Source organism: Aulonocara sp. 'chitande type north' Nkhata Bay, linkage group LG20 (assembly GCF_057382095.1).
Source record: "Aulonocara sp. 'chitande type north' Nkhata Bay isolate Kocher_YH1m ecotype deep benthic linkage group LG20, A_spYH_male_GT1.1, whole genome shotgun sequence".
Classification (NCBI taxonomy): domain Eukaryota; kingdom Metazoa; phylum Chordata; class Actinopteri; order Cichliformes; family Cichlidae; genus Aulonocara; species Aulonocara sp. 'chitande type north' Nkhata Bay.
In genome coordinates this window covers 31,320,230-31,331,845 of record NC_141363.1, presented here as the reverse complement: position 1 = coordinate 31,331,845, position 11,616 = coordinate 31,320,230, and the positions used below count along the sequence as shown (strand labels likewise).

At 38.0% G+C, this 11,616-nt stretch overlaps 2 protein-coding genes across 8 annotated transcripts in view; one reads left to right on the top strand and one right to left on the bottom strand.

Annotated features, from left to right (window-relative positions):
- The first annotated feature begins 2,017 nt into the window (after window positions 1-2,017).
- ognb (osteoglycin, paralog b) overlaps window positions 2,018-11,616 on the top strand; it is a 27,431-nt gene continuing 17,832 nt past the window's right edge. Inside the window, exon 1 of one of the 2 annotated variants that reach the window (XM_086277752.1) lies at window positions 2,018-2,293. The gene's annotated coding sequence lies outside the window, so the exon portion shown is untranslated. Of the gene's footprint in view, window positions 2,294-8,802; window positions 8,894-11,616 lie in introns of those variants that run through there. The other variant, XM_086277754.1, reaches the window with a different exon arrangement.
- The window catches only part of LOC147305954 (embryonic polyadenylate-binding protein-like), a 15,181-nt gene continuing 7,330 nt past the window's right edge, over window positions 3,766-11,616 (bottom strand). For 5 of the 6 annotated variants that reach the window (XM_086277747.1, XM_086277746.1, XM_086277750.1 and 2 more), the window contains 8 exons: window positions 9,831-10,091; window positions 9,535-9,622; window positions 8,587-8,706; window positions 8,366-8,502; window positions 7,836-7,944; window positions 7,598-7,728; window positions 5,508-5,583; window positions 3,766-3,939 (listed from right to left, as the gene is read on the bottom strand). In XM_086277747.1, coding sequence (XP_086133873.1) covers window positions 5,521-5,583; window positions 7,598-7,728; window positions 7,836-7,944; window positions 8,366-8,502; window positions 8,587-8,706; window positions 9,535-9,622; window positions 9,831-10,091 — 909 coding nt within the window. In that variant the 3' untranslated portion in view covers window positions 3,766-3,939; window positions 5,508-5,520. Of the gene's footprint in view, window positions 3,940-5,507; window positions 5,584-7,597; window positions 7,729-7,835; window positions 7,945-8,365; window positions 8,503-8,586; window positions 8,707-9,534; window positions 9,623-9,830; window positions 10,092-11,616 lie in introns of those variants that run through there. The other variant, XR_015126641.1, reaches the window with a different exon arrangement.

Here is an 11,616-nt window from a genome sequence, read left to right as displayed (position 1 = left end):
CGGCAATTTCAAAGGGCCATTACTATGAAAAGCAAAATCAGAATGACTTGATATTGATATGGTATCACTGTGAGGTTGTATACTGTTGATCTAAAGTGGAATTACCCTGTGGAAACAGCAAAATTCTATTTAAGAGCATTTTGAAATCACTGAAAGTTAGGTCAATTATGGACAATTTGAAAAGTCTTTTATTTTGGAAGGCATAATCAGAATGACTTGATATTGATATGGTGTCACTGTGGGGTTGTATACTGTAAATACAGAGTGGAATTATCCTGTGGAAACAGGAATTTTCCATTTTAGAGCATTTTGAAATCACTGAAAGTTAGGTCAATTGTGGACAATTTGAAAGGGCTTTTATTTTTGAAAGCAAAATCAGAATGACTTGATATTGATATGGTATCACCGTGGGGTTGTATACTGTTGATCTGGAGTGGAATTACCCTGTGGAAACAGGAATTTTCCATTTTACAGCATTTTGAAATCACTGAAAGTTAGGTCAATTATGGACAATTTGAAAAGGCTTTTATTTTGGAAGGCATAATCAGAATGACTTGATATTGATATGGTGTCACTGTGGGGTTGTATACTGTTGATCTAAGGTGGAATTACCCTGTGGAAACAAGAATTTTTCATTTTAGAGCATTTTGAATCGTTAGAAGATTAAGTCAAATATCGGCAATTTCAAAGGGCCATTACTATGAAAAGCAAAATCAGAATGACTTGATATTGATATGGTATCACTGTGAGGTTGTATACTGTTGATCTAAAGTGGAATTACCCTGTGGAAACAGCAAAATTCTATTTAAGAGCATTTTGAAATCACTGAAAGTTAGGTCAATTATGGACAATTTGAAAAGGCTTTTATTTTTGAAAGCAAAATCAGAATGACTTGATATTGATATGGTATCACCGTGGGGTTGTATACTGTTGATCTAAAGTGGAATTACCCTGTGGAAACAGGAATTTTCCATTTTAGAGCATTTTGAAATCACTGAAAGGTAGGTCAACTATGGACAATTTGAAAAGTCTTTTATTTTGGAAGGCATAATCAGAATGACTTGATATTGATATGGTGTCACTGTGAGGTTGTATACTGTTGATCTAAGGTGGAATTACCCTGTGGAAACAGGAATTTTTCATTTTAGAGCATTTTGAAATCACTGAAAGTTAGGTCAATTATGGACAATTTGAAAGGGCTTTTATTTTTGAAAGCAAAATCAGAATGTCTTGATATTGATATGGTAACATCGTGAGGTTGTATACTGTTGATCTAAAGTGGAATTACCCTGTGGAAACAGGAATTTTCCATTTTAGAGCATTTTGAAATCACTGAAAGGTAGGTCAATTATGGACAATTTGAAAAGGCTTTTATTTTTGAAAGCAAAATCAGAATGACTTGATATTGATATGGTATCACTGCGGGGTTGTATACTGTTGATCTAAAGTGGAATTACGCTGTGGAAACAAGAATTTTTCATTTTAGAGCATTTTGAATCGTTAGGAGATTAAGTCAAATATCGGCAATTTCAAAGGGCCATTACTATGAAAAGCAAAATCAGAAAGAATTTATTTGATATGGTATTACTGTGAAAAAGACTGCGGTTGGAAAGTGTTGATACAAAGTTCAAATAGTATTTGGAAATACGACTTTTGCTTTTAAGAGCATTATGAATTCATTGAAAGAGTAGTTCAAAAATGAAGATTCACAGGGCTTTTACTTTGAAATCCAAAATAAGATGGCCTTGATAGTGACAGGGCACAATTAGGGTACAAGGCTGTGTCATGTAGATGTAACATTAGAGTTTCTAAAAAAAAAAAAAAGCCTAAATTATATGTTATTATGTTCTTAACATATCTGTTAATTCACTCGAAGTTGGCTTTTATTTTGAAATCCGGTTTCCACATCCATTCCCGTAATACTTTGAATACACAGGGAACGTAAAATCAACTGGAGGCTGGCTTGACTGCAAGTCTCGAATTGGAGGCTGGCTTGACACAAGTACAGTACTTGTTTGCCGATAAAAGAAAAACGAATAAAACAACACAGTTGCGTCTACGAATCAGTACTTACTACTGATTATCAAGGAAACGCAAAGACACTTGACGTAACTGTAAACCTTTAGTCCCTCCTACTCTCCCTGTAGAGGCCCTTCCAGAATCTTCCAGAAATGGTGACGCTATTTTCCGGAGCCTTGATTGGTCAGTAGGCGGTGATTTCATACCTGTTACCAAGAGCCCTCGAGTTATATCCATGACTCTGTTGTTACCGTTACCATGGCGCTGTAACCCGGTAAGAAAACATCCCAGTACGTTAAACTCCGGGTTAACGTCAACGTTACCTGGATAGGACAAAATGCGGCTTAGTAGAAGGCCTCCAGTGAAATATACAATAGTAATTCTGAACTCTAAATTATGTAAAGCAACGCGAGTAGAATCCCAAAATGAAAACTTTGCACCTAGCAAAACACGTAAACACGTTGGACTTTGACATATTTTGTCCATGTTCGTCATCTGTGTCCTCATGTTTAGCCTGCCGCGGCCGCTGGTTGGTCGAGCCGTTGGTTGGTCGAGCCGTTGGCTGGTTGAGCCGTTGGCTCAACAACCAACTTTAAGTCCAGATTCAAAACCTATTTTTATTCCCTGGCTTTTAACTCTGTAGGAAACTGACACCTTATTTATTTTATTGTATGTAATGATTTTATGGTATTTTTAATTTGGTTGTTGTTTTGATCTGTGTTGTTCAGCACTTTGGTCTGCCTGGTGTGTTCGTAAAGTGCTATACAAATAAACGATGATGATGATGATGAGCCGCAACATTACTCTGGGCCATACATGGCCAGTCAAACCGTAAGTGGGATGGACCACAAAATATTGCCTTCTAGGCACTTTTTATTGTAGTGTAAATAAGTTCAATTTACACAAAATTACAGAAAAAGCCCGTTACTCAGACCTGGTCCCAGAAGTAAAAAAATAAATAAATAAACTTACTTACACCACCAATTTACTACTAAAAAAGACAAAATGTGATGCAAACATTTAGGACTGAAATTTATGTATTCCCCAGCCATATATTTGGCACACCTTGCCCAAGATCGAGATCATATTTAATGATACATAAATACTTATTTTTATTTAGCCTCACCGTAGTTTTGCCATTTGCTTATTTCACTATTGCTGTGTATGTTTGCCAACCTTATGACACATACCACACCTTTTGCTTTCAATGGTACTTTGAAGAATCCAATGCTTCTTTGGGTATGCTACAACAGGAAAGCTTCCTCTTTCTAGCAACAGATGAGATTTATGATGCAGCACCCACACAGGAAGTCATACTTCCCATTTTCCTATCAAAATATGTAGAAATGAGTAGTGAGTCAAGAATTTCGCACACCACTGTATTTACCAACAGGTTATATGTCATTTGGTGGTATTCTGCACTCTCCCCAGTAGTCTCAGGACCTGTCCACTTCACATCACAAGAGCTTTTTTTTTTCCATCCATAAGTCCATCAAGTCGCGGAATGTTATTGACTTCCTGGGTTCTCTGGTCGTCACTTCTTCTGTGGATGCAGCTTAATTCTTAAGAAATGTTATCTTGTAAGCTGCTCTGCTACTTCTACAGAGCAGGCCGCTTGTGGAGTGTGCAGGACTGTGTTAAAGGCAGGGCAAAGGTGCTCAGTACACTTAAATCCCATTGTAATAATAATAATAATAATAATAATAATACACTCTTTTTTAAAAGGACAAATGACACAACACAGATTTAATGCATATATTGGAAACTTTATCACCTAACAAAAGTATTGCAACAACAAAACAGCTTCATCTTCTGTCTCTTTACATCATTGGTTTAATCTTCATAGAACTTTTTCTTTCCCTTTTCCCCCCAAAGTGTGCTCATTTTATAATTTCCCCTCCTCCAGAGAATTGTTGATATCTGAAAAAAAAAAAAAAAAAAAAAAAAATGTGAGCAAGACAATTTATCCTCCAGTTCATTCTCACTAAAACACAGCCAGCCTCTGACATTTCTTTCACAAACTTTACTTGAGAAATTCCGTAAACTGAAGAAGGCGTTCGTATCACTTGGGATCAAGGAATTTAGCATAGGTTTGTATCATCAAACAACACCTACAATTTATGGCAGGTTCATTTCTGAAAAGCAGCATCAACTGATAGATTTATACTGTCACTGAAGAGAAATACTTGCTAGTGTAAACCTGAACGCTGTATGTTGTAAATTACGGCTGCCATGATTAGTCAACTAGTCACGATTACGTCGACTATCAAAATCATCGACGACTAATTTAATAGTCGACGTGTCGTTTAAAGCTTTGTAAGATCCCAAAAGATGCAGAAGTAGTAGGATTTAAGAGTGTAATAACGGACTGAAACAGAAGATGGCAGCACTGCATGTACAAAGATGCCAGCTGCCGTTAAACCCAGAAGAAGAAGCAGTGTCCGGTGAAGAAGCAGTGTCTGGTATAGTAGCTGTGTCCAAATTCAGGAACTGCATCCTTCTGCACCCACATTTGTAAGCCGATTACGTTACAGCGACACGATGAAGACTGTCCAAATTTGAAGACTCCGACAAAAGCGCCATTCATTTCCCCAGATTTGAAGGATGGGTCGGGTATATACTTCGTGACCCAACCTATCCCAGAATTCATAGCGTGGCCCTGCTCAGTTTCCAACAATGGCAGAAGCTAGTTAGTTTTAATATTACTCTTATTATTCTTTCTGGGTCACAAAATAAACGTTTAACATATTTTCAGGCGAGAATGTAGCTGTGTAAACTTCAAATATCTGCTCAGTTTATCAAGACACCACATATTTTCAAAAGCGCTCCGACGTTTTTGGAGACGTCTGTTACCCACCAGTTCGATAGCTAGCCGGGGTTCAAGGCTCACTAGAGCCGGTGAGAACACCGGTCTCCCAGCAAATCGTTTTCAAACCCACCGCCGTCTTTCGCTACTCAGGTTAACAATGATATACAAGTCACTTGGATAACTTAAAAATGTTATTGTTTGGATTTTTTCAGTATTTTATTTGTTCCTGAGTAAATCGGTTTGGCTGAGATTAAAGTTACAGTTTTTACACAGCTGAATAAACCTCAAGCAGACAACTGATTATCAGAAGTGTGAGATGCTCAAGAATATACTCCAGTGTCCTGTTATATTTTAGATAGCAAGGAGCAGACGGCTGAGATTATTAAACTTCACCAAAACAATCTGCAAATTTCATTAAAATTTAATAAACTTTCATCTTGTCTTTATTTTTAGTTAGCACATACCTTAAACACTTAAGGCTGTAAGCTAATGATAGTTATATAAGAGCAGATGCATGCTGGTGCAATAAGCTGTACGTTTTACATCCAATGGATGCATGATCTGATTAGTCGGCTAATCGTAAAAATAATCGGTGACTATTCGACTATCAAAATAATCGTTTGTGGCAGCCCTATTATAAATATAATGGTGCAGAGAAACAAAAGACGTCGTTGCTGACCTTTAAGGCCTCTTCACTGCTTAGGAGAATGTTCCTTCGCCTGGTGAGCCTGCAAGACTGCAATCGCCTCATCCACCTGACCCAAACAGTGGAAAGATTTTTAAAAAAGGGGAGAAAAAAAACAAAAAAACAAACTGAAACAACAGACCTCTTTCATAAATGGCAGGCAACAGCCAGAGAAGTGTTATACTAGGACAAAGACTGGAAATGCAAAAATATCTTGCTTGGCAGTCTTCTTTATGCGATAAAAATCAATTTACCGTAACTCTAAGGCTTACCAAGCATCGACCTTCTCTCCAATAAATACATAAAAATCCAAAAAGTGGAGAAAATTACAAATCAGACTCAGACCTATCTAATTTACCCAACTGGGAATGTAGTGACATTCCAGATGACTGAGAAAGCTATCCAGTCTTTAAGTATGACGTCATGAGTCGTGTCTGGGCCCAAACTCCGCTGCAGGTCCCAAAGTCAAATGATCACTGTGGCATCACTAAGAGTTAAAAAACTGTCTAAATTCTTTCGTATGTAATAAAATGATCAGTGTTGCTGCTCTACCAGATGTAACAATTACGTTTAACATCCAGGCATCCATGAAAACAGAATTCATTAAATTTAACAGAGTTAGAAGTTAGCAGGGAGTTAGCTTGCTAGTTTCCGTCTGAATATAATATACCATGTTCTGACTGAGAGACTTCTGAGACTAATTAAAACGTACAGCTCTGCTATCATTTCCGACATAAATGAAGACAGGAAAGTAAACAGCAGGGACGTTTGTAGGGTTACTGAAAATTGGCTAGCTGGTATATAATGATGTGCTACATGATCGCTAGCAACACAGCTATGTTAGCATATTATAAACACTGAAGCTGGAGGATGAACGCTAACTTTTTTCTACTCTGTAAAAGTTAACGTGAGGGTTCCCGATGGTTCGGGACAAATGCAATCACATGGCAGGATGCTGTAAATGGACCAAACTTCAGCCAGGAGAACAACTGAGATAATCCATCCACAATACGACGTTAGTCATTAATATACTGCTGCATGGGCTGAGCTGTAGTTACATTGTAAGCTTTTAAAAACTGAGCTTTAAAATGAATAGCGGTATTAAAAACAGAGAGACAGACAGTGATCACTTACTGTTTTTGGGGGGTTTTGAGATTAAGTAGAACAAGATACAAAGCATTAAAACATGTTAAATGCAGGGTAGTTTGGGTCCGGAAGCAGGATCCATCATGTCATCACTTAAAGACCAGATTGGGTCATCCCCCCCCACCCCTAGTAAAATAATTGCTGGACAGCAGTAGCCTCATTGACAGGTTCAAGAAACCAATATGAGATAATCTGAGCTTTGTGACATGACACATTAATCTGCTGGAACCAGCCATCAGAAGATATGTACACTATGGTCACTTAGGTAGGCATTTTTTTAACCAATACTCAGTTGGTTTGTCAAGGATATGTCCCACACACCATTACACCAGCACCAGGAGCCTGAACTGCTGATATAAGGCACAATGGTCAAATTGTTGATACCAAATTCTGATACCTATATGCATCAGGCTGACTGACTGCAATCGACTGATTAGATATTTGTTTAACAACTAAATTGTACCTAATAAAGTGGCCAGAGAATATTCTGAGATCAAACTGGACCACGTGTGGCACATTAACTAAAATAAATCTTTTTCCTATAACATGAGGAAGGATGAAGATGTGGAGGTAAACAGGTGGACCTTGACTTCCCTTTTGCTCAAACTACTTCAAAGGGAATAATGACAGCGATGGGCAAACAGAATTCAAAAGTATTTAAAAAAAAATTTCAGCATGGGGTGTCAAAAAGAAGAAAAGGAAGAAATGCTTCTCCCACTTGAGGTTTAGACGTTAAACCGAAGGTTTACAGATATGACTCCGACATCCTGCCGCCACCAATGTGCAAATGCTGTCACTAGAACAAACCAGCACCACCTATTTTCGAGCTATTTTGGTTTCACTGTTGTACAGGGGAAGGAAGTTGTGGCTTATCATCCATCTTTATATACAGTCTAGAGTGCAGACCAGCTCACAGAAAAACATGAACATTAATGTACCTTAGCGTGCAGGGACTCGGGCGACTCCAGCATATGCAGCAGCTCAGAGTTGTCGATCTCCAGCAACATCCCAGTGATTTTACCAGCCAGGTTTGGATGCAGAGTGTGAATCAGTGGGTACAGTCGCTCCCCTGTGTGTCACAGCAGAGACAATGGAATGAAGACAAATATACACAAGCTGTTTCAATCTGCATAGCAGGAAAAAAAACAAAACAGGCAGAACTGACTGATGACAGACCAAGGAGCTGTTTCTGATCCATTGGTGGGGCTGCAGCCAGCACTGAGGCGGTAAGCAGCTCTGGGCCTTGAATGTGTACTGGTGGCTCCATCACCGGCGCAGCAACAACCTGAAGACATCCAGATGCTAATCGCCTAAATTTTTTTGTCTTAAACATATTATAGCTGTAAACACCACCCACGCAGATACCCACACCCACTCACAGAAAAAAACAATCCCACAGATTTCTCTCATTTTCAGCTTGTATATCACTGGTTAATTCATGTCAAAATGAAGTAGAAGAAGGGTTGTTTTCCTTAGCTGCGTTTTACATTTTCCAATGACTATTAATGCCCATTTGTTAAGTGAAGCTAAGCCTATATTCAGCAACAATCTAAAATAAGGTTGTCATTTAACCTCAACCTAAGTAACTAACTACACTGCAAGTCATTGTGCACCCTCAGTGCTCCAACTTACTGTCTGGGTTTCACACATTTTTCTTGATCTTCGCTAAGTATTAAAAATAGAAATGATCACAGTGCAAACACTACCTGTAGTCTAGGCATGGGTGCAGGCACAGTAACAACCTGCTGAGGGTTCCTCACTGCTAACGCATACTTGTACTGGCTGCTTCTGGCCACATTGGCAATGTCAGTGCGCCCTCCTACAGTCTGGGTTCCAATGTCATCTAAAGACACAGTCAGCACCATCCACGTGAATGGGACATTTCAAAAGGAGACTGCTTGTCTGCTGCCATAGATCAGGAGCTCACTTGTCTTTTGTGTTGAGGTTACGATGCGTGGCGCCTGGGTGGAAGCCTGTCTGACTGTAGCGATGGGGCTCGATCCACGTCGGGGGACAGAGCCAGAAACCAGCTGAGTGGTGTAGGGGCCTAAGCATGTAGAGAACAATTATATCATACAGTACTGTGCAAAACTCTTGAGTCACCATTAGCTGCCTTTTGGTCTTTGTTCTGTTTCCTGTCAAGATGATCCCACACTGCTTCAATAATGTTGAGGTCCGGGCTCTGCGGATGCCAATCTGACTGGTATTGTTCCACCATGTGTTTTTCTATCCAGGTATGCTTTTACTGCACTGCCAGTGTGTTCTGGGATCATTGTCAAGCTGAAAAATTAATCCTAGAGGAATTACTCTTCGCTACAACTTTTACAGATCAATACATTTGTGTGTGTGTATATATATATATACACATACATACACACACACACACACACACACATACATATATATATATACATATATATACATATACATATATATATATATACACATACATATATATATATACACACACACACACACATACATATACACACACACACACACACACACACACACACACACACACACACATATATATACATATACATATATATATACATATATACACATATACATATATATATACATATATATACACATATACATATATATACACATATACATATATACACACACATACATATACATACACATATACATATATACACACACATACATATACATACACATATACATATATACACACACATACATATATATATATATATATATATATATATATATATATATATATATATATATATATATATATATATATATATATATATATATATATTTATTTATTTATTTATTTATTTATTTATTTATTTATTTATTTTTTTAAACCGCTACACAAGTGTAACAGATATTCCCTCACCCTGTGGTCTTGGTGGCTGTCCTGTCCAGCGAGGGACTGGTCTCACATTGCTGACAGCAGTGTGGTTGTAAAAGGAGCGCGTGGGAGGCTGCAGATATAATGCAAATATTAGCACTGGTGCAACTTCAAAATGTCAGAACGTTGGGAGCTGATGCAAATTTGCCCAGACTTAAACAACTGATAAAGCCCAGACTTTATCAGTTCTTTTTTTTTCCCCTAACATTTTGATGACACATTTTGCTGCATTAATAAAATGGCCTATTTTGTTCCCAATGTCACCGTTTAAAGAGCCCTACCTGTGGTAATGTGACATAATATCCAGACTGATGGTATGAGTCGATTAGCGGGCTGGCCATGGTTCTCAAGGTAGCAAGTCTTTGCATGTACTTATTTGTTAGAATTGCTTTACGCTCCTCTCTCCGCTGAGCCAGAGCCACATACAGTGGCTTGGTTGCAACAATTCTCCCATTCATTTCAGTCACTGCTTTTGTTGCCTCCTCAGGGGAAGAGAAACAGACAAAACCAAAGCCTTTGCTTTGGGAGCCATCTGTCATCACCTACAGGAAACAAAACGTTCACAGTCAGAAATCTTTAAGGTTCCTAACACTAAAGCACAAAAGAAAACAAAAGGTAAAACCAGAGACATTATATAAAGAATCTTTAATGGCACTCAATACATCCTGTATGGGGAGGGGACAACAACCCCCCCTCCTCAACAAGACAATTTACAGTTCACATTCAGGAACACCCTTTTCACATATGTCTTTAGGAATATCTACATGTCAACAACTTGATATCACTATAAAAACTTAGGGATCGAACCACCAATTCTCAAGTTAATGAATAACCCGCTTTACCTCCTGAGCCACAGTGCTTTCACGAGATGATCAGAAATGAATTCATGTCAGCAATCTGCATAAATCCATTATTGAAATGTTGTAAAGCACCTTTGTGGAAAATAATAATTTTACAAACATTATTTTGGCACAAAATTTTCTTACTGCTAACCAGTGTTGGTCAAGTTACTTGAAAAAAGTAATTAGTAACTAATTACTTCCCCAAAAAAGTAATCCTGTTACTTTACTGATTACTTATATTCAAAATTACTTAGTTACTTTTTAAAAACACGATTTACAACCTGAATAGGCAATAAAGCGATAGATCTTTCAGCCCAATTCTACTTTTTCTGCAAAATCCATCATAAAATGTAATCAAATGGAAAAGTCTTTTTAAAACTTGTTTTATTAGTTTTAATCTTTTAACTTTATGCATCAAGCAAACATTAAATTATATGCCACATTCTCTGACTGGAAGAAATTTGTTTAAGATTTAAACCTATTTTCTGCACATTCCAGCACATAAAATAAAATATTTTTTGTGTTTACACTCACTATTTCAAATAAATGCAAGTGAAACACAGCAGAAAATAAATAAAATCAATCCTGCTGCTCTATTTTCACCTGTATAGCAGGCGGATGTTTGCCCTGGTGCAGTTGTGCCGCGGTGGCCAGTGGAAGAATCCGCGAGTTTCTGTGTGAATTTCCCATTCACTGGTAGCACACTCTGTGCTTGTTTGGAAGTTAACGGTTTTTTCGCTGTAAAAAGAAGTTTTCTTCCCACGCAGTGAACAGCGAACACTAATGTTTTTGTCACTTTTTACGGAATCAAACTCAAAGTAAGGTCAGTACTTCCGCGCTTTAAACGCTACATGCTCATACTCTCTCCCGCACTCCATATATGATCCATTGTTGATCTGCACACAGCTGTTGCCATGAATGTCGCACTCGCTTACGTCATTGTCATGAGACACTCTCACAAAAAAATCTGTTTTAGTAACGCAGCGTGCTTATGGGAAAGTACCAGTAATCTAATTACCTTTTTTGCAATAGTAATCCCTTACTTTACTCGTTACCTAAAAAGGAATCTGATTACAGTAACACGCCCACCTGTGTTGCTAACACAGAAGAGCATCGCAGCTACTGTGAACACACCACCCAGTTCAAAAATCATTCCCTCGCCATAAAAGCTATTAGATTTTAACAGGAACCTTCCAGAAGGAAAAAAGGTTTGGGCATTCATGGA